Source organism: Belonocnema kinseyi, chromosome 1 (assembly GCF_010883055.1).
Source record: "Belonocnema kinseyi isolate 2016_QV_RU_SX_M_011 chromosome 1, B_treatae_v1, whole genome shotgun sequence".
In the NCBI taxonomy this organism is placed as follows: domain Eukaryota; kingdom Metazoa; phylum Arthropoda; class Insecta; order Hymenoptera; family Cynipidae; genus Belonocnema; species Belonocnema kinseyi.
Window position 1 is genome coordinate 12328237 of NC_046657.1, and position 23992 is coordinate 12352228.

The 23992-nt window shown below is 22.4% G+C and overlaps 1 protein-coding gene across 1 annotated transcript in view; it reads left to right on the forward strand.

The window, feature by feature from the left end:
- LOC117170584 (protein LSM12 homolog A) overlaps positions 1–20356 on the forward strand; it is a 30909-nt gene extending 10553 nt beyond the window's left edge. Inside the window, exons 3-4 of the mRNA XM_033357441.1 lie at positions 6659–7035; positions 19416–20356. Coding sequence (XP_033213332.1) covers positions 6659–7035; positions 19416–19511 — 473 coding nt within the window. The 3' untranslated portion in view covers positions 19512–20356. The remainder of the gene's footprint in view (positions 1–6658; positions 7036–19415) is intronic.
- Positions 20357–23992: the final 3636 nt, after the last annotated feature.

The window sequence follows — 23992 nt, forward strand, 5'->3', positions numbered from 1 at the left end:
TTATAAACAAGGAATATGATAAACCATAAAATATTGTTTTCCATTACAATTAAATAACGAAATCTTAAATGTGATATTTTTTATATCAAATTAACGAATATTTTTTATCTTTGGCAACACTAAAAATTAATCAAAAATTTTTGTTCGAAGTCTTATAATAAATCCAGGTTGAAATTAATTTCTAAGAATTTAGAACAAGAAAATAATAAATATTATCAGTTTGTTTTTAAATTTATATAAATATAATTTACATAAGATTGTTAAGATAGAAAAAATGATTTTTGAATATTTCAGACGTTTCAGAAAAGAATCTAGAAGATTGAAAAAAAGTGTTTTTATTTTATAGGATCTTACCAAATATTATGACAAATTCTAGTCTTTTTAAAAGACGTTTAGGACTTTTAGAAGTTGGGAAGGAATTAAGAAAGATTTGAAAAATTTTCAAAAATGTTTCCCAGTTTTCAAATATTTCGAATCTATTTAAAACGTCTTAAATTTCTAGAAATATTTTTAACTAACTCAAATTTTTTCAAAATTTTCAAATATCATACAAAATAAAAAAAATTACCTTATAATTTTGAATCTCTTCAATTCTGCAAATACTTCTTGGATTTACTCGATTTTTTATTTTATAAATTGACAAAATTGAAACATTTTACTTTAAAATGTTCTAATATCTTTTTTGAAATTTTAGGAAATTTTTTGATAGGTTTAAAAACCTTTTTTAATTTTTTCTTAAAGTTCATTTTTCAAAATAAAGAATTATTTTAAACTGACGAATATCAGAATTTAAAAAAAATTTGTTTAGACCTTCTAAACTTTCTAATCTTTAAAAATTAGTTAAATTTTTCCTGCATTTTTTATTTAGTCTACAAAATTTTAAAAATTGCCTCAAAATTTTTCGGACTCTGACAACTTTTAAAAGTTTTAATTATTTTTTGATCCTTTTAAAACTTCTGAATGTCTCCTTAAACTTTATCAAATTATTTCTAAAATTATGTAATGTGGCAAAATTGCAACAACAAAAAATTTTAATCTTTTACGCACTCTTAAACTTTCAAATTTTGAAATAATTCAAAGTGTTTTTTGTTCTTTTTTCCACTTTCTCTTGAAATTCTTTACAAAACTATCATTTAACAATTTCCCATGAATCTTAAGAAATATTTTTCATTTCACTCTGACAAAATTCGGTTTACCTAAATAATTTGTAAATCCTGAAAAATTAAAAAAATGGTCTCAAATTCTTCCATATTCTTTTAGCCAACTTTTTGAAATCTTCAAAATTAAAAATTATTCTTTTAAAATAAAACCTAAACCATTTCCCCTCAAAACTATCATAATTATTAAAAAGCTTCTAAATTTTTATACTTTTATAACATGATTTGAATTCCGGAGATTAATTGCAAATTTTTAAATAATTTTTTTGGGATTAATTTCAAGAAAGAAATTTTTAAATATCAAAAAAACTTTGAATTATTTCCTAAAATTTTTAAGCATAATTTTTTCATATTAGATCATTTTAGAAAAAATTTGAGTAAGTCTAAGAGATATTTAGAAGTTTTGAAATTATTAAAAAATAATTTAAACTTTTAAAAATTTTTAATGAATTTTCTAAAATTTCAAGAAAATGAAAAACTTTTTTCAGATTCCTAGGAAAAATTAAAATAATTTTTTATTTTGAAAAATTAATTTGAAGAGATTATTCAAAAAGATTTTAAAATATTTAAAAAATTGTTAAAGAAGACTCTGAAAGATTTTAGTGCAATTTTTTCAATTTTGCAGGAAAAATTTGAATAATTTTTAGAGATTAGAAGGTTTAGAAGGTCTGACAAGAAAAAAAAATTCTTTATATTCTTCTGAAAATTTTAAAATAATTTTTTATTTTGAAAAATTAACTTTAAGAAAAAATTAAAAAATGGTTTTAAACGTAGCAAACGATTTCCTAAAATTTCGAAAACGAGTTTGGAAGATTTTTAAGCCAAATTTTTGAATTTCGCAAGTCAACGAAATAAAAAATAAATAAAAATTCGAGTAAATACAACAAATATTTGGCAGAATTGAAGAGATTCAAGATGAATTTTAAACTTAAGATTTTTTAGAAATGTAGACTTTTAAAGATTTTAAAATTAAGCTTTAGGAGCTTTAAAATGATTTCGAACGGTTTCAAGAGAATAAAAAAACGTTCTTAAAATTTCCGGGAATATTTAGAAGATTATACAAGGTAATTTTTAAAATTTTTATATGATATTTGAAAATTTTGAGAAAAACTTGAGTCAGTTAAAAAAATTAAGAAATTTAAGACACGTTTTAAATAGATTATAAATATTTGAAAGCTGAGAAACATTTTCGAAAATTTATCAAGTATTTCTTGATTCCTTACCAAATTCTAAAAGTCCGTAACATCTTTGAAAAAGACTCGAATTTTTCATAATATTTGGTAAGATCCTATAAAATAAAAACATTTTTTTTTTTAATCTTCTAGATTCTTCTCTGACACGTCTGAAATATTCAAAAATCCTTGTTTTTTTATTTCCTTAAAATTCTTATGTAAATTATATTTAAATAAATTTAAAAACCAACTGATAATACTTATTTGTCTTTCTTAATTCTCAGAATTGAATTTCAACCTGGATTCATTATAACACGTCGAAAAATAATTTTCGTATAATTTTAGTGTTACCAAAGATAAAAAAATAATCGTTTTATGGTCTTTTTTTAAGAGTGATGAATTTTTCTCAAAATTTTCAAATGTCATTCAAAAAATTTTAAAATCACCTTACAATCTTCTAAATTTTTCTAGCAATTTTAAGAAAGTCTGTTTATTCGCTTGCAAAAGTTCGACATTCTTTTAAATTCTACTAAATATTTCTTGAACTTACCCGATTTTTGTTCGTTTTTATTTCGCAATCTTACCAAATTGAAACATTTTGCTTTAAAATCTTCATCGCTATTTTTAGAAATTTCAGGAAATGGTTTGTTATGTTTAAAAACCTTTTGCAATTTTCTTTTAGAGATCATTTTTCAAAATAAAAAATTATTTAAATTTTCAGACGAATATAAGAAAAATTCTTTTTTTTTATCTTGTCAGACCTTTTAAACCTTCTAATTTTTGAAAATTATTTAAATTTTTCCTGCATTTTTTATTTATTCTGCAAAATTTTAAAAATTGCCTTAAAATCTTTTTAAATAATTTCTTCAAATTAATTTTTCGAAATATAAAATTATTTTAATTTTTCTTACGAACCTAAAAAAAGGTCTTTTATTTTCGCGAAACTTTACAAAATTCTTAAATAATCTTCACAAGTTTTAATTATTTTTTAATTGTTTCAAAACTTTTGAATATCTCTTACACTTACTGAAATTTTTCTAAAATTATGTAATATAGTTCACACTTTTTAAAAATTTTAGGAAATAATTCTGTCACTCTGACAAAATTCAGTTTACCTAAAAAATGTGTAAATCTTGGAAAATCAATCGACATAATTAATGGAAATTATTCGATAAAAAAAACAGAAAGCTATTAGAAAAATCCACCGTTTCATTTTCATCATATTTACATAAATAAACCGGTTTTCCCTGCATTTTTAAGAGTTTGTAACGGCTCTACGTGACTTAATTCTAATTCTTAAATTCCCGAGAATATGACAGAATTTAAGAGAATTTAAGAATTTATTATTTTTAACAATATTTTTATTGTTCAGATTATATCATTTTAAAACCGAAAAGACGAATTTCCAAAAAATAAAGATTTTTCACTCAAAAAATAAATCAAAGTTTATCTAAATTATTGAAACTTTAAACCAAAAGACAAATATTTTTTACAAAAATGCAATTTTTAAACAAAAAATATGAATGTTCAACAAAAAATTAATTTTCCACGAAATTGAATGAATTTTTACACAAAAAAAGGAAATTTCAAACTAAAAAATAATTTTTAAAAATGCGAATTTTTATAAAAAAAATATCAATCTTAAACAATGGAAAACTTCCATTTTCTGTTGAAAAATGAATTCTAAACAAAAAAGTAAGAATTTTCCACTCAGCAGTTAAATTTTCAACCAGACATAAGACTTGAATAAAAAAAATTGCATGGTAGTTTAATTTTGACCCAAGTATTTGATTTTTCAATTAAAAAAGATTAATTTATAACAAGATAATTAACCGTTCAACCAATGAGATAACTTTTCAACTTAAAATATAAATCTTTAAGAAAAAAAGTGATTTTTTAACAAAGCGATTCAACCGAATGTTTTAAAGAAATTAGTTGAATTATCAAGCAAAGAAGACCGATTTTTAACCAAAAAGTTGCATTTTCATACAAAAAATGAAATTTCTTCTATAACAGATAATGTTTTAAATGAAAAAGATAAATAAAAAAAATAGTTGAATTTCCTGTTGAAAAAGATTTTTGTCGAGTTTTTACGATCAAACTATGAATTTTTTAACAAGAAATAATTTTCTAATCAAAAAATTGAATTTTCAATCCAAAAAGACGAATTTTTAACCAGAAAAGATGACTTTTTAACAAAATTGTTGAATTCTCTAGCAAATACTAGCATTTTTATCCAAAAATATGACATTTATCTTAAAGCAGAATAATTTTCTATTATAAAAAAAGTTGTTCATACATAAAAGACTCAAGTGAACTCAGTAACATCAAAAAATTAATTTTTATTACAAAAAATAAGTTTCTACGAAAAAAATTTAATTTTCAATCCAAAAAGACGAATTTTTTCAACCAAAAAGGATGAATTTTTAACAAATTAGTTGAATTCGCTACCAAATAGTTGCATTTTTATTCAAAAAAGCTCAATTCTGTACTAAAACAGATGAATTTTTAATAAAAAACAACTTTTTTTATTATTGGAACTTTTATCCAGGAAATATTTCAGTTCATTCTTCAACACTAAAATATAAATTTTAAACAAAAAGTAAATTTTCTAAGAAATAGTTTAGTTTTCAAGAAAATAGTATAATAGCTTCATTTTTAACACAAAAGTTGCTTTTTTATCAAAAAAAGATTTAATTTCTGCTAAAGCAGGTAAAGTTTAAAATAAAAAAGACAAATTCAAAAAAAAAAAAATTGAATTTTCAACCGAAAAGTTAACGAAAAAATGCAATTTTCTATTAATTAAAATAAATTCTCAGAGAATTTATTTCTTTGTTATATTCTTGTTAATACTCTTATTCTCGTTACAATTTTTTTTTTTTTCATAAAAATGCAACTATTTGGTAGAGAATTAAACTATTTTGTTAAAGATTCATCCTTTTTGTTTAAAAATTCGTCTTTTTGGATTGAAAATTAAATTTTTTTCGTAGAAAGTTATTTGTTTATTACAAAAATTCAATTTTTGATGTTACTGAGTTAGCTAGAAAATTCTTTGGATGAAAACTCAATTTTTTTTGCAATAAAAGTTCTTCTGCTTTAAGATAAATTTAATATTTTTTGGTAAAAATGGAACTATTTGGTAGAGGATTCAACAATTTTGTTAAAAAGTCATCCTTTTTGGTTGAAAATTCGTCTTTTTGGATTGAAAATTCAATTTTTTGGTTAGAAAATTATTTCTTGTTAAAAAATGCATAGTTTGCTCGTGAAAGCTCGCCTAAAATATTTTTTCAACAGAAAATTAAACTATTTTTTTTTTAATTTATTTTTTTGATTTAAAACTTCATCTGTTATAGAAGAAATTTAATTTTTTGTATGAAAATGAAACTTTTTGGGTAAAAATCGTTCTTTTTTGCTCGATAATTCAACTAATTTGTTTAAAACGTTTGGTTAAATCGCTTTGTTAAGAATTAAATTTTTTTCTTAAAGATTTATATTTTAAGTTGAAATTATCTCGTTAGTTAAATGTTTAATTATCTTGTCAGAAACTAATCTTTTGTAATTGAAAATACAACTACTTGGCTCAAAGTTAAACTACATTGTGAAATTTAACTGTTTAGTGGAAAATACTTTTTTTTTGCTTATAATTCATTTTTCAACAGAAAATGGAACTTTTCCATTTTTTAAGATTGATATTTTTTAGTTAAAAATTCGCGTTTTTTAGTAAAAAAAATTATTTTTTAGTTTGAAGTTTCCTTTTTTTTGTGTAAAAATGCATCAGTTTCGTGGAAAATTAATTTTTTGTTGAACAGTCATATTTTTTGTTTAAAAAATGCATTTTTAAAAGAATATTTGTCTTTTGGTTTAAAGGTCCAATAATTGAGAGAAACTTTCAATTATTTTTGGAGTGAAAACTCTTCTTTTTGGTTTTAAAATTCTTTTCTTTTGTTGTATAACTTTCATTTTATTAAAAAGTAAAAATATAAACAATGTCGCTTTTTCAATTTGTCTTTTTAGGTTGAATATTCAACTATTATGTTGAAAATTCAATTATTTTATTTAAAATTCCAGTATTTTGTTAAAGAGTTATCGTTTAAAGTAGAAAAAACTTTTTTTTCGTTTGAAATAAATTAAGACATTTGAGAATTGTAAATTCTCCTAAATTCTGTCATATTCTCAGGTATATAAACTGAACTCTGAACAGGAGGCTGGTTAAAGATTTATAATTTTATTTGTAACTAATAATGATGGAAGGTATAAATAAATAACTGAATGAATGAATAAATGAATAGAAGAAATGAATGAGAAAATTCCTTAACAGAAGTATTTTAGAATGCCCGTCGTCGAGTGGAAGAGCGACGGTCAGCGATGTGCACATAGTAAATTTATCGAAGGTGTCGGATGTGCAGGTGAAACGAGAAGTGAGTCCGACGATGAGTGAACCACCACAAAGTTTGAATTTAACTAGGCTAAATACGCGAGTGCGCAATCAGATTGAGGAGAAGAAGAGGATGGTGAAGGCTCTGCAGGCCGGAGTGTCGCCCGACGGGCAGAAGCTCTACATAGCAATTGCAAAAACCATTAATGATATTACGTGGAACGGACAAAATATTGTTGTTTTCAACACCGTCACCATCATACCGCCATACAAAGTCGACAATGTTCATAGCAAAGTTGACGATCAAGCCTACATCCACGTCAAAAAAGTAGTAAGTGCGATAATCAGTTGTTTTTTTTTTTTTTTTTCTTTTCTTTTCTTTCTTTCTTTCTTCACAAATTCGCAACAAAAAACAAACAAACAAACATTCACCCGGAGATACTCTTTTTAGTTGTAAATTTTAATTATTTGGTTTGACAATTTATAAATTTTCCTAAAAAGACATCCGTTTTCGTTGCAAATTCAACTGTTTTGTTAAAAAATCGTATTTTTGGATTCTAAATTCGACTCTTTTCGTCGAATATTAAACTTTTGTCTATATATTTAAAAAAAATTGTTTAATTATTTTTAAGTGAAAATTTAACTATTAAATTTTTGTTTTACGATTTATCTTTTTTAGTTGAAATTCGCGAAAACTTTCTTACGAAGATTCTCTTTTTAGTTTGAATTTTATTATTTTATTGAAAATTTAACAATTTTCTTTAAAAGACATCCGTTTTTCGTTGCAAATTCAACTGTTCTGTTAAAAACTCGTCTTTATGGGTTTAAAATTCAATTCTTTACGTAGAATATTAACCCTTTGTCTATATTTTCTTGTTGAAAAATGAATCTTCTTTGTTAAAAATTCATCTTTTAAGTATAACTATTTTTTGTCAACATTCGTTTTTTTGTTGTTATTGGAAATTATTGATTTATTTTTAATTGAAAATGTGACTAATACTCTAAATGAATATTTTATTATGTTACTTGAAAAGTAATCTCTCTTTTGTTGAATATTAATTTTTTTTAGCATGAAATTTAACTATTAAATTTTTATTTTACAATTTATCTTTTTTAGTTGAAATTCCCAAAAACTTTCACATGAAGATTTTCTTTTTAGTTGTAAATTTTATTATTTAATTGAAAATTTAACAATTTTCTTAAAAAGACATCATTTTTGTTGCAAATTCATCTTTTAGGTTTAAATATTTTTTTCAACATTCGTTTATTCTTTTGTTGAAAATTATTGATTTATTTTTATGTGAATATGTTCACATTATTCTAATTTAATATTCCTTCATGTTAGTGGAAAAATAATCTCTTGGGTTGAACATAAATTTTTTTAACATAAAATTTAACTATTAAATTTTCATTTTACGATTGATCCTTTTTAGTTGAAATTCGCAAAAAATTTCTCATGAAGATTTTATTTTTAGTTGTAAATTTTATTATTTGGTCGAAAATTTAATAATTTTCCTAAAAAGGCATACTTTTTCGTAACAAATTCAACTGTTTTGTTAAAAATTCGCCTTTTTGAGTTGAAAATTCGATTCTTTTCGTTGGATATTAAACTTTTGTATATATATATATTTTTTTTTTAAATTATTTATTTATTTTTAAGTAAAAATTTAACTATTAAATTTTCGTTTTACAATTGATCTTTTTTAGTTGAAATTCGAAAAAAAATTCTCAAGAAGGTTCTCTTTTTAGTTGTAAATTTTACTATTTGGTTGACAATTGAAATTTTTTCTTATAAATACATTCTTTCTCGTTCCAAATTTAACTGTTTTGTTAAAAATTCATCTTTAAGTTTTACTATTTTTTGTCAACATTAGTTTTTTTTTTATTTTGAAAATTATTTATGTATTTTTGAGTTAAAATGTAACTAATATTCTAAATTAATATTTCATTATGTTACTTGAAAAATAATCTCTTTGGTTAAACATTAATTTTTTAACATAAAATGTAAAGATTAAATTTTTGTTTTACAATTTATCCTTTTTAGTTGAAATTCGCAAAAACTTTCTCCTGAAGATTTTTTTCAGCTGTAAATTTTATTATTTGGTTAAAAATTTAACAATTTTCTTAAAAATTCGCCTTTATGGATTAAAAATTCAATTTTTTTTTGTTTGAAAAAACTAATTTCTTGTTTAAAAATTCGTATTTAGATCGTGAAAAGTCAATTAAAATCCTTTTTAAAAGAAAATTCAAATCTTTTTTTGAAAATTTATCTTTTTGGTTTAAAAATTCATGTTTTTGTAGAAACTTCGTTTTTTTTTAAATAAAAAAGCAAATTTTTGGTTAACATTTTTTTTTATTTGCTTGAGTATTTAACTATTTTTTTCGAAATAGGATTTGGTTGAATCATTTTAATAAAAAATAATTTTTTCTAAGATTTATATTTTTAGTTGAAAATTCATCTCTTTGGTTAAGAGGGGAATTATTTGGTTAAAAATTAATCTTTTTAAATTGAAAATTCAAGTACTTGGGTAAGAGTTAAAATACATAATTAAAAATTAATTTTTTTGATTGAAAACTTATGTGTTTGCTTCTAAATTGAACTGCTTAGTGAAAAAGCCTTTTTGTTTGTTTTAAAATTAATTTTTTAACTGAAAATGTAACTTTTCTAATTTTTTAAGATTGATCTTTTTCAGTTGAATATTCTCCTTTTTTGGTAAAAAAAAAATATATTTTTGTGGAAAATTTTTTTTTTCTGCTGAAAAATTATATTTTTTGTTAGAAACTTCAATTTTTTTTTTAGAGACAACTCGTCTTTTGTCTTGAAGGTTTAACAATTCAGGTCAAATTTCATTTCTTTCTGGAGTGAAAAATCTTTATTTGTTGAAAATTCTTCTTTTTTCAAATTCTTTTTATAAAAGATTCTATCTTAAAAGTATCACAAGATTAAAATGCTGGTATTTGATTATTAATGATCAAGGAAAATGAAACATTACTCAAAGAAAAATAAGGATTTTTTTTTTAATTTTGCAGAATTTAAACAAGGTTCAAGAGAACTTTCAATAATTTTTAACGATTAGCAGGATTTTTTATTTTGAAAAATGAACTTTAGGGGAAAATTAGAAAATGGTTTTAAACATTTTAAACCATTTCCTAAAATTTCAAAAAAAGAATGTAAAAGGTTTTAAAGCAAAATTTTTCAATTTGGTAAGACTAAAAAATTTTTTTTAAAATCGAGAAAGTTCAAGAAGAATTTTGAACTTCAAAAGATTGTTAGAAATTTAGATTTTTAAAGGTAAAAAAACTAGTAGCTTAACAAGAATTTCAAAAGGTTCCAAGGGAATAACTAATTTTTTTTCATATCCTGGGAAAATTTAAATGATTATAAAGCAATTTCTTATATTTTCAAAAAACTATAAGTTTTCCTAATATTTTGTAAAATATTGTAAAGTAAAAAAATTCTTTAAGATCTACTAGATTCTTTTTTGACACATCTGAGATATTCAAACATCTTTTTTAATTTTCTCAAGACTCTTATAAAAAATATGTTTATATCAATTTAAAAACAAACTGATAATATTTATTTTCTTGATCGCAATATTTAGGTTTTTATTTTAGGTCGAATTCAAGTGTTCGAAAACTTTTAACAAATAAATATTTATATGAAAATTTTATACTGTATTATTATTTTTATTATTTTTTATTTTGTTTTTATGTCTAGACAATATTTCATCTTTAAAACAAACCTTTTTTTTTATGTAATCTTGGAATATTTTTAGCGCAGAATATTTTATAAACGGCATAAAAAAGAATAGAATTTAAGATTAAAATTTAAACATATCCACATTATTTATTTACTTAAAGTAAAGCAGATTACTTTTTAACATTAAAGATGGACTTTTAATGAAATAGTTGATTTTTTAGCATAATAATTAAATTTTCAGCAACATAGTGGCATTTTTTACTGAATAGTTGAATTTTCAATGAAATAGTACAGTTTTTAACAAAATAGTGGACTTTTGAACTTGATACTTGAACTATCTACTTTCATAGATGCATTTTCGTCCGAATAATCGAATTTTCAAACGAAAAAGAATAAAAATAAACCAAAAACAATTGAATTTTTAATAACAACAACAAAGATAAATTTTGTATCCAGAAGGACGAATTTTCTGTTGAAATAGACGAATTTTTAACCAAAATCGGTTACATTTTTAAACAAATGATGAAATTTGTAAAAGGTAGTTGATTTTTCGACAACAAATTTTTAATCCAAAAGAAATAATTTTCTGTCCAAAACGACGAATATTTAATGAGGCAGTACTTGAATTTTCAAGAAAATAATTCAATTATCAACAAAGTAATTGAATTTTTATCTAAATATTGACATTTTCAACAAACTTGTTGAATTATTAACCAAACTCTTGAATTTTCAATCGAAAAAGATGAATTGTCAACCAAACTGCCGAATTTCCAAACAAGAAGATTAAACTTTAACCAAAATCCGTTTCATTGTCCAACAAATAATTGACTTTCTTAAAAGAAAGATGAATTTTTGATACTAAAAAAATGTTAAATCCAAAAGGAAGAATCTTCTGTTCAAATAGACGAATGCTTAATAAAAAAAGTTGAATATTTGAAAAAAAAGACTTGAATAAAATACTCGAATTTTCAACAGAATAGAAAGATTTTCAATAAACTAGTACGATTTTTAATAAATAGTGGAATTTTTAACCAGATATTTGATTTTTCTATTAGTAAAGATGCATCTTCAACCGAATAGTCTAATTTTCAAGCAAAAAGAATTAATAATTTAACGAAATAATTAAATTTTTAACCAAATTCTTAAATTTTAAACCTACCAATATGCATTTTCAACCAAATTGTCGAATTTTCACACAACAAAGATTAAACTTTAACCAAAATCCGTTACATTTTTCTTCAAATAATTGAATTTTCTAGAAGACAGTTGATTTTTCGACAACAAAAAAATTTAAAACTAAAAGGAAGAACTTTCTTTCTGAATAGACGAATCTTCGATAAAGCAGTTGAATTTTTCCTCCAAAAACAATGTCTTTTTAATAAAATACATAATTTCTTAACAAAAATGTTACATTTTTAACAAAGTAGTTGAATTTTTAACCAGATAATTAATTTTTAATCCAAATGGTTGAATTGTTATTCAGATTCCTTGAATTTTCAAGCTATAAAGATGAATTTTCAATTATATTGATGAATTTTGAAACAATAAATATTTAACTTCACCCAAAAATCGTTACATTTTGCAACAAATAATTGAATTTTTTAGGAGAGAGTTGATTTTTTGACCAAAAAATATGACTTAAATAAAACACTAACTTTCAACGGAATAGTACGATTTGCAACAAAATATTAGAATTTTTATCCAGATATTTTGTTTTTTTATTCATAAAAATGCATTTTCATTGAGTTTTTAACAACAAAAAAGGATAAAATTTTAATCGAGAGGGATGAGTTTTTAACCAAATTATTAAATTTTTAACCAAGTTCTTAAATTTTAAACTTAAAAACATGAATTTTCAACCAAATGATCAAATTTTCACATAACAAAGATTCAACTTGAACCAAAATCCGTTACATTTTTTATCAAATAATTGAATTTTTTAGAAGACAGTTGCATTTTTCGACCAAAAACGATGACTTTTTAATAAAATACAACATTTTTTAACAAGAATGACACATTTTTAACAAATTAATAGAATTTTTAACCAGATAATTAATTTTTAAAGCAAATAGTTGAATTATTAATTAAATTCCTTAAATTTTGAAACAAAAAAGACTAAACTTCAACCAAAATTCATTACATTTTCAACAAAATATTCGAGTTTTGTAGAAGAAAAGTGAATTTTCCACACAAAAAAAAACAAGGAATTTTTAAACACATAATAGAATTTTCAACCAAATAATAACACTTTTAACTAAAAATATAATTATTAGGAGGATGCAGCTACAAAAAAAATAGATATCTCTGATAAATTTTTCATTTTCATCAATATTTTTTATCCCTGAAAAAATGTTATCGTTAGTTACAGAAAACGGATGTTCAAATTTCCAGCATATTAATTTGTAATCTAAACTGCCTTAATAGCTATTGGCTGTGGAAACAGGAATAACTTGGATTTTTTTAAAGTATTGTATTTTCAAAGTGTTCAGTCCGAAATGAAAAACTGCAGTGGAAAATTAACCATTTTTATAATCAAAATTTTAAGTTTTCTAGCCAAATATTTTAAAATGATTAAAACTTAACTTCAAGTTTTGTTTTAAATTTTGTTCTTTAATTGATAAATTCTCAAAAATTTTATTTATTTATCGCAGGCCACCGTTTTTTCCCTATTTGCTAATTAATTTTGGTCCAGTAGTCTAGTATTTTATATTTGGTAGATAATTCAGATTTTTTTTAAATTATTATTTTGTTGAAAATTGAATTATTTCTTCTTGATTTAAAATAAAAAAATTTCTGGTAAAAATATCAACTATATATATTTTTCTTTGAAAATTCATATTTTTTGGTTGAAAGTGAAATTTTCTAACTGAAAATTTAACAGATTAGTTTGATGATTGAACTGTTTTGTGGAAAATCGTATTTTTTAGTTGAATTAGTTTAAAGTAAACTAGTTTATTATCAATTAATTTTATCAGTTTATATTAACAGTTTTGGTTGAGAATTCAACTATTTTGTAGCATTTTTGTATTTTTGGTTTGAATCTAACTATTTTTTATTTAAAATTAATATGTTTTTTTTAGAAATATCAACTATTACATTTTTGTTTGAAAATTACTTTTTTTTATTGAAAATTAAATTTTAATTTCAAATTTCTCTTTTTTAGTTGAAAATTCGAGTACTTGGTTTAAAGCTTAACTTCTTTGCTGACAACTAATTTTGTTGTTAAAAATTCTATCTTTGTGATTAAAAATACAATAATTGTTTGTAAAAAAATCTTTCTTTTTACAATTTAACTTGGTTGGTTAAAAATTCATGTATTTTATTTCAAAATTTACTTTTTTATCGAAAAGTAATCTTTATATTTGTAAAATTATATGGAAAGATCAATACTTTTACTGGAAATTTTCAGAATTTAAAGCGTTTCCACATTCAATTTTTTTCTGCAAATTTTCCTTTATTTCCTAGTTTTGCAAAAACCGTTTTCCTTTCTCCCTTTTTTCTTGAAATATAAAACATTTGAGAATATAAAAGAAAATTCAAAATTACATAATCTTAAGCTATAAAGAATCCAAATTAATTAATATTCTATTGTAAATCGTTAAACTGGAGGAATTTTAAATTGACTTTCAAATGCAAATCATAAAAGTGTAATAATTTCCAATTCTATATTTTCAAAATTCAAGAATTTTTAATTATAACTTTTCAAAATGGTAGAACTAAGAATTTAAGATTAAAGGGAATTTAATTAATTGGTTGAAAGTTAAACTCTTTTCTTAAACTTTAATTTTTTGGTTGAAAACTCATAATTTTAATTGAAATTTAATTTCTCTGGTTGAAACTGAAAACTCAACTATTCCAGTCGAACATTCTATCGACTGATCAAGAATTTTTTAAACTAAAATTTTAACCATTCAATTTTTGGTTGAAAATTCATTTTTTCTTGTTGAAAATTTAAATATTCTCCTTAAAGATTCCTGTTTTTAGTTAAAAATTCATCAGCTTGGTTTGAAATTATTTTAACTTGAAAATTAAAAAATTCCATTTATAGTTTGAAATTTATATTTTTAGTTCTAAATTCAAATATTTGGTTGCAAATTGGTGTTTCTTAGTTAAAAATTAAATTATGTTGTTGAGAATTTATATAGTTTGTTGAAAATTCTTAATTCCTGATAGAAAATTAATCTTTTTGGTTGATAATTCTAGCATTACTACAGTGAAATATAGATAATTTTAGCTTAAATTTGATCTTTTTTTTTGTTAGAGATTCAACTATTCTAGATGGAAATTTATTATTTTAATTGAAAATTCATCGCTTTGGTTACAAATTGTACTATTTTCTGAAACATTGGTTGATTTTGTTAATATTATAGTTTTGGTTGAAAATTGAAATTTTTAAAAATTGAAAATTCAACTATTTATTTAATAATGAGCCTTGTTTCAAAAAATTAATCTTCTTGATTTAAAATTCAAGTATTCCAGTTAAATATTCATTATTTTACTTGAAAATTCATCTTTTTGGTTGAAAATAAAACTATTTAATTGAAAGTTAAAGTCTGGTTTAAAAGTCATAAATTCCCGTTGAGAATTCATAATTTTTACTGAAAATTGATCTTTTTTAGTTGAAACATTAACTATTTTATTGACAATTCATGTATTTTGTTGGAAAATTGTATTTTTTGATAAAAAATTCAACTGCGTGGTTTAAAATTTATCTGTCTTGTTGAAAAATACAATGTTTTTACCTGAAAATTTGGAAATTTGAAGTGGTTTGAATTGAATTGAATACAGTACCCACATTCTTTTTACCTAATTATACACCGAATTTTAAGTATTAGAAGACTAAATAAAAATTTAAATAATTATTTCAATTCATGAAATTTAGAGACAAATTCAAGAAATGATTAATTAAGCCTTTAATATTATTTTATTATATTTAATTAATTAATTCAAAAATTTTGTTATAAATTCATCCTTTTTGGTTGAAAAAGTCGTATTTTTTTATTGAAGATTCAATTTTTCGTAGAAACTTACTATTTGTTTAAAAATTAATATTTTGGTGTTGAACAGAAAACTGAAATCTTTTCAGCATGAAAATTAAAATTAATTTTTTTAAATTAAAGTTATTAAAATTTATTAATAAAATTAATAGAATAAAATTATTATATAATTAATTAATGTTTATTTTTATTAAAGTTGATTAAGTGTCATCTTTCTTGGATAAAAATACAAGTTGGACAAAAGTTATACTGTTTTGTTGAAAATTTAACTATTTTGTATAAAATATACTTTTTGTTTAAATTTAGTATTTTTGTTTTAGAAAAGGGACGGAAATCTCTTATTGATAAGAGTTAATTTTTTTCAGTGTTTCGTCTTTTATTAAAAGTTCCTCGGTTTTAATAGAAATTTTGTCTTTATCGGATAAAAATACAATTATTTGGTAGAAAATTAAACTATTTTGTTAACAATTTATCCTTTTTGGTTGATAAAATTCATTTTTTTTTATTTATTGAAAATTCAATTTTTTCTTAAAAACATGAACGGAAATATTTTCTGGCTGAAAGCTCAGCTTTAAAAAAATGTGTCGTTTTATATTTTATTAAAAATTCCTCTGTTTTATTACAAATTTCACCTTTCTTGGATAAAAATGCAACTATTTTGTAGAGAAAGAAACTATTTTGTTAAAAATTCTTTTTTTGTTTGTTTGAAAATTTGATTTTTTTGAACATTTTTATTATTAAAAATTTATCTGTTTTAAGAGAAATTTCATCTTTCTTGGAGAAAAATGCAATTGTTTGGTTGAAAATTAAATTACTGTTTTGTTAAAAAGTCATAGTTTTCGGTTCGAAATGTTACTGTTTTGTTGAAAATTTAACAATTTCTCAGAAATTGTACTTTTGGTTTAAAATTTGTATTTTGGTGTTGAAAAATGAACTGCAATCTTTTCTGAATTAACAAATTTCTGAGTTTAAAAATTCATATTATGATCGTGAAAAGTCTACTGAAATCTTTTTAAACTGAAAATTCAACTGTTTTATTGAAAATTTATCGTTTTAATTTAAAATTCATCTGTTTTGATAGAATTTTATTTTTTTTTTATTGAAAATGCAATTTTTTGGTAAAAAAATACGCCGTTTTTTCTGGTTTAAAATTAAATTTTTAACTGAAAATGTAACTTCCATTTCTTAAAATTGATCTTTTTTGGTTGAAAATTATCATTTTTTTTGAAATAATAAATAATTTTCTTCATTTTAAATCTTATTTTTGTTGGGTAAAAATTCATCAGGTCGTGAAAAATTAATTTTTTGCTGAAGTCATATTTTTTGTATGAAAATCCTCATTTTTTTGTATAAATTTATTCTTTTTTTATTTTATTATAAATACTGACATTTTTTGTTGGGAATTTATCTTTTTAGGTTGAAAATTCAAGTATTTTATTAAAAAGCCATCTTATTCATAGAAAAGACATTGTTTGTGTTAAAATAAATTAATAAATTTGAAAGTTTTAGATTTGTATCTGAAACGCTGTTTATTCCGTTCATAAAAGATTCGATGTTAAAAGTATTACAAGATTAAAATTCTGCTATTTGAATAATAATAATCATGGAAAATGAAAAATTAGTCAAGGAAAAATAAGAGAATTTTGAAAATGAAGTTCTCGAAAATCCTGCCTAATAATACTAGCAATAACTAGCATTTTTTAATTTTTAATTTTTTAATTTTTTTAATTTTGCAGAATTTAAACAAAATTCAGGAGAAATGTCAATAATGTTTAAAGATTGGGAGGTTTTATGTTGAAAATTAAACTTTCAGAGAAAATTAGAAAAGTAGGTTGGCTGCTGGACCGGCAAACCTGGAAACCATGAATTTAATGGGGCTGGGGAAAACCGGGAAATAACAGTGAATTTATTTTTTTACCGGGAATCGTACAACATTTTTAGAATATAGATGTTGTCCAACTGTGATTTGAACCGTTTTTTTAACTAATTTGCTAAATTGTGATTTTTATAAATTGTTATATCATTTAGTTTGAAATGCTTAATTCGAAAATCCTTGAATTAAAAAATTTTCCATTTTAGATTTTTAATTTTCAAGCATATATTTTAATTTAAAGAAATTGAAAATGCAGTTTTAAAGGTAAAAAAATTAGAAATTAGAAGTTTTTAAAAACCAAGATTTTTAAAATATAAAACAGAGTGACCGGAAAACTGGGAATTTTACGAATTTTCAGAAGAAAAATCTGCCAAAGTTCGATTTGAACAGTTTTTTAAATAATTAAAATGCAGTTTTGAAGATTTAAACAATTAAAAATTAAAAGCATTTAAAGTTGAAATTAAAAAAAAAAAACAGTTTTATTTTATCAATTGTAAATATAAATGAATAAATTATTTTCAAAATGGATCTGTAGAAATCTGAACAATAATTGATTTGACCAAACAATTCTAGATCCGTTAAAGTTTGAGAATTCCAGATTGTAACTGTTTCAATTCGAAATTCTTGATAAGAATTAAAATTAATATATCATTTATTACGATAATTTTATTTTTAAATACAAATTTTCTTGATTTATCAATGATATATTTTTAATTTAGAGTTTCAGATCTTTCTTTATATTATTTTCGATATTAAATTTCATAAATAAATTTATTAATATATTATTTCTATTAGTTTTTTTTAGTCATTAAAAAATGTAAACTTGCGTTCTACTATTTTCAACTTAAAAATAAATCCATCATAATATAATCATAATTAAAGGTTTTTATTAAAGTTAAAATATTGTGAGTCTAAATTATTTAATTTTTATCTCATTTAATTTGAAACTTCTTAATGTAGAAAAAGAATAAGTATTTCATATTTAGCAATATTTCACGCTTAATTTAAGACGAGTAAATTGAAACCAAATATTTAAAAGAAAACAATTTGAAACTGAATTGTTTTACATAGAAAGCTTTGAATCTTTAGATTTTCGGAAAAAACTTTTAAACTTTTAGCGTTATAATTTTAATTGTTCTATTTAAAAAGTGTTTAATTTATAAGTGAAATTGTTAAATTTTTACGCACAAATGACAATTAAACACTTATTATTTGTAGAAAAAATTTGAGTAATTTTAAGTGATATGTAGAAGTTTTGAAAAGATTCAAAATTAATTAAAAACTTGAAATTATTTCAAGTACGTAATTTAAACGAAGTGTGTACCATTTTTTTTAGAACTTCTGAATATATTTTTAAATTAATCGAAATTTTCCTACAATTTTTGAAAATCCTGCAAATGAAAAAAAATCCTTAAAATCTTCCATGTTCTTCTTTGATCATTTATTTAATCTTTTAAAATCTGCTTAAACTTTCTATTACAATAATTTTTCAAAGTGAAAAATCATTTTTAATTTTCCTAAGAATCTTAAGAAACTTTTTTATTCTTTTGAACTCTTTCACAATTTAAAAAAAAATTTAAGTTTTTGTTTGTAATATGCAAAATTCGGCTGTAATATTTAATTTGTTTTAATTTGCAGGATTTTCTCAAAGTTATAAAAAAAATTGAATTCATTTTGAAATATATTTAAAAGTTTCGAAAAAAAATTCAAAAACTATTTTGAATTTGAAAAAATAATTGACTACTAGATTTATCAAGATTTTAAAATAAAATTTTAAAGCTTTTAAAGGATGCCTAGACAATAAAAATAATTTAAGAACTGTTCAGTTAAAAAAATTCTTTTTCAATTTTCAATTTGTCTAGTTTAAAATTACTTAAAATAATATAATTTTGAAAATTTCTAAAGTTCATTGCTTAATTCTTTAATTGAGACTATTGAAAGTGTTTTATGTTTTATATGGAAATGACCGGGAATTTTTTTCTTCGATTAAAACGGCCACCCTGAAAAGGTTTTTAAACATTTCAAACGATTTCCTAAAATTTCAGAAAAGACTAGAAGATTTTAAACACTTTTTCTGTTATGAATTTGTCTTTTTTACGTTGAAAATTCGGGAAAGTATTACAGGTAATGTTTAATTTCAGGTCGAAAAACACATGAAGGATCAGGCGGCGGCGGAGACACAACAACCGGAACAACAGGAACAACAACAGGCACAAAAAGGCGGCAACGCTCAATAAAAAGCGGATACTCGCTGAAAGGGAGAAAAAAGGCTGGCACTTTTCAGCGAATTGAATTTCGTCGAGCGCGAGAGGACACAAAGAGAATTATAAAAGAAACGCGAAAAAAAAACCAACAACAACAAACTCAACTTTACAGTCTAACGAGGGGAATTAGTGTGATCGATTCTACATTGCATTTTTGGAAGAGTCTCATCGATCGAGGCTAAAAAAAAAATAATAAAATAAAACGGGTGGGTAAATAACGAAATAGGTCAAAGAAGTAAAAATAAAATCGGGAAATACATTGAAGGGTTTGAGGAGAAAAAAAGGATTAGTTAGAGAAAAAAAGCGATCAAGAAGGTTATTTATAATATTTTGGATTCTATTCATCCAATTTTGGATTCTAATTATCCATTTTTGGATTCTAATTGTCCATTTTTGCAATAATAACTAATCCGAAAACGCTTAGCTGCCAGCCAGAAATTAGCCAGGGGCTTCGATATAGGAAATTAAATTTAAAAAAAAAAGAAAGAAAATTTAAAAAAAAACACTAGAATGTTTTGACATTCGGATTTTTTTTTAGTGATTGCAAGTAGAGACACCTGTGGTGTTTTTGCTAGTTTTTAGTTGTACAAAATTGTGCATTGTTACGAAAGTAGTTTATTAAAAGGTGAAGATTCGCGAGCTGCGGCAAAGTGTTTATAAATATTTAAGAATCCGTATGAAACGGTTTTGAATTCTGGAAGGAGTGAATTCTTTCCTGAATTTTATTTTCGTTCTAGAAAATCCGAAATTCTAGAAAATCTCTGCTCAAATATTGTATCTTTTTTGCAAAAAAAAAAAAAAAAAGAATCCTCGGTTTTTGTAATAATAATTTCTGTTTTTTTTTTGTCGATAAGAATAGAGAGAATGGAATTTTCAGTGCCGAGTCCGCGAATCTTTCGGCTTTTTTTAATTTAAAGGCGCGTTTTCAAAATTGAAAAGGGGCAGATGAATGCATTAGAGTTTATCACACTCGTGGCGGCACTTGACGATTTTACGGATTGGTAATTAAAATTAATTAATTAATTAAAATATTGATTAATTTTAAATGAAGAAAAGGGTGTTTATATGTTTGGGGTTTTGTAAATGGAATAAAGTCGACAAGTGCTTTTCACTATTCGCTTATCACGAGAGAAAAAGAGAGAGAGGGGGGGGGGGCGGAGAGAGAAAGAGAAAAAAAGTTTAAGAACTACATCAAAAGACAGAATAAATGTAATATAAATTCCATAATCGTTACCAGTTGTTTGTTATTTAATCCTTGTTTATTTTTTCCAGTTTGTTTATTTCAAATCTGTAGAATTTTTCGGAAATTTCTAGCTATTTTAGAATTTGTATCAGGCGTAGGAATTTTGGTAATGCTAAAAATTTTACATTTTTCACGAAGTCAAGGAATTTTTTCGAGAGCGTGGTTCATTTTTTTTTTTTTTGTAATTGCAATATCAAATTGAATAAAAATGATTCTTCATTTGTGAAAGTAGCTTTATACAGGGTGGCCGCTGGACCGGGAAATGATCGGGAATTTGTTGAGACCGGGAAAAACTGGGAAATGATTGTGCATTTTTTTTTTACCGAGAATTTTACAAATATGGAAAAGAAAAATCTTTCCACGTTCGATTTCAACAGTTTTTAAATAATTAGTTGAATTGTTATGTTTTCAATTATGCTACTATTTAGCTTATAATGCGTCATTCAAAACGTTTTTACTTTAAAATTTTTTATTTTTAAGCTTACATTTTTAATTTAAAGAATTTTTAAATGCTTTCTTAAAAACTTGAACAAATAAAAGCCTTTGATGTTGAAAATTTTGGATAAAAACATTTTTATTTAATAAATAAATACATTTTTGTAATTTATCTTCACTCTAAGTAATAAAAAGTGAACAAAAACGATTTGACAAATCGATTTTAAATCACAATTTAAGAATTTTCACATTTTAACGTTAAAACTTAAACGGTTACAATTTGAAACTCTTAGTCATTAAAAAAATGTGAAGGTGTGACTGAAAGTTTATAAATTATTTTCAAACTAAAAATAACTTTATAATAATATATTCTTAATTAAAGGATTTTATTAAATTAAAAATATTGTTTCAATCTAAAATATTTAATTTTTAACCAATTTAATTTGGAATTTTTAATTACAAAAGAGATGAATTATTGAATATTTAGCAATATTTGATTTTTTTTTTAAGACAAGTAAATTGAAACCAAATATTTAACTGAATTGTTTGACATAGAAAACCTGGAATCGTTCAAATTTCGAAGAGCCCTTAAACTTTGAACGTTATAATTTTAATTGTTGTATTTGAAAAATGCTCAATTTTTAAGTGAAATTAAAAAATTTTAATGTATAATTTACAAATGAACATTTGTAGAAAAAGTTTGAGTAATTTTAAGAGATATTTAATAGTTTTAAAGAGATTAAAAATTATCATGCAAATTGTAGAAAGTTTTCTTAAAATTTGCTAGAATCTTTTTTGAAAATTTTGTTTAAATCTTTGAAAATTTTTTTAAATATTGTCTTAAAATAATTTTTCAAAATGAAAAGTTATTTCTAATTTTCCTAGGAATCTTAAGAAAATGTTTTAATTCTTTTGAAGCCTTTCACAATTCTTGAAGAATCTAATTTTGTTGTATAAAATCTGCGAAAATCTACATTTTGTTTTGTATAAAGCTATCATTTCAAGTTTTACATTAAGTTTGAATATTTTCAAAACTTCTACATATCTTAAAATTACTCAAATTTCGCCTACAAATAATAAATATTCAATGGTTATTTATACATTGAAATTTTAAAGATATTTTCTAAAATTTGCAGGATTTTCTGGAAATTGTAGAAAAAATTTAATTCAGTTTGACAGATATTTAGAAGTTCTGAAAAAATTTCCAAAATAATTTTAAATTTAAAACCAATTTAAAACAACTTCTAGATTTCTCAAAGTTTTGAAATAAAATTTTGAAGCTTTCTAAGGATGTTTAAACTATTTAAAAAGAAAATAATTGAATTTCTAATTTAAGAAGTGTTCAGTTAAAATTTTTTCAATTTATTAATATTTGATGTTTCTAGCTTGAAATTCCTTAAAATTATATAATTTTGCAAATTTTAAAGTTCATTGATTGATTTTGAATTTAGAGCATTGAAAATGATAACGTGGATTTATATTTATTTATATTGAACAATATTAGTACCATCAATTTTATACGTGTAAATTATTGAGCATCTGAATACAAACATTTTTAATTAAAAAAATTTAAATGTCAATTTTAAAAGTTTAAAACTTAACAGTTCCACTTTGAGTGCTTTCATTTGCAGCCCATCAGTTTGATTGATATTGAATTTCTTGGTCTAAAAATTTAACTTTTCCATTTTTGATTGAAATTTGATCTTTTCTAGTTCAAAATTCAAAAATTTGGATGAAAATTGGTCTTTTTTAATTGAAAATTCTACTATTTTTAAAAATCCACGTATTTTATCAAAAAAATATTTTTCGCTAGAAAATAATCTTCAAGTTGGAAATAAAATTACTTTGTTGAAAATTAAACTTATGTTCAAAATTACTTTTTTTGGATGAAGATTCATTTTAATTACAACTTCCTATCTTTGGTTGAAAGTGACCTATATTGTTGAAAATTCATTTTTTTTCTTAGTCTGAAAATTTAACTATTCCAGTTACACCTTTAACTATTTTGCTGATAATTTCATAGTTTGTTTTTTTATTGTTGAAAATTCATTTTTTTACTGAAAATATAACTTTTATATTAGCTTAAAAAATTATCTAATAGCATTAGATGAAAATTTATTTTTTAATTGAAAATTTAATTTTTTAATTGTTTGACAAGTTATCTCTTTAATTTAAAATTTATTCGTTTTCTTGCAAATTCGTCTGTTTTGGTAAAAATAAATCTTTTATCCCATTTTTAGTATTTGTTAATGCAAATATTTCGTTGGAAATTGATGTATTTTGATGAAAAATCGACTTAGTGGTAGACAAAAATTTTATCTTTTTGTTTAAAATCTATCTATTGCAGATGGAAATTCATTATTTTAGGTGGAAAATCATTAGTTTGAAAATTGAACTTTTTATTAAAAATTCTTTTTTTTTTAAATTGTCTTCCTTGGTAGAAATTAACCTTTCTATTTGAAAATTAATCGTCTTTTTAGAAAATTAATTTTTTTTTTGCTTAAAAGTTCAAGTATTCAAATTAAATATTCATCATTTTAGTTGAAAATTCATCTTTTTGATTAAAGATAAAACTAATTGGTTAAATTGGTTAAAATTATATTCAATTTCTTAAAAAATAAATCTGGTTTTTTGGTTGAAAAATCATTTTTTTAACTGAAAATTTAACTATTGTATTTTAAGGGCATGTGACACAGCTAAATACCTATATTACCGACCTCACTTTTTCCGTTCACTGAATGTTTTTTTGAACCTAAGAACTTTTTTTGTAAATAAA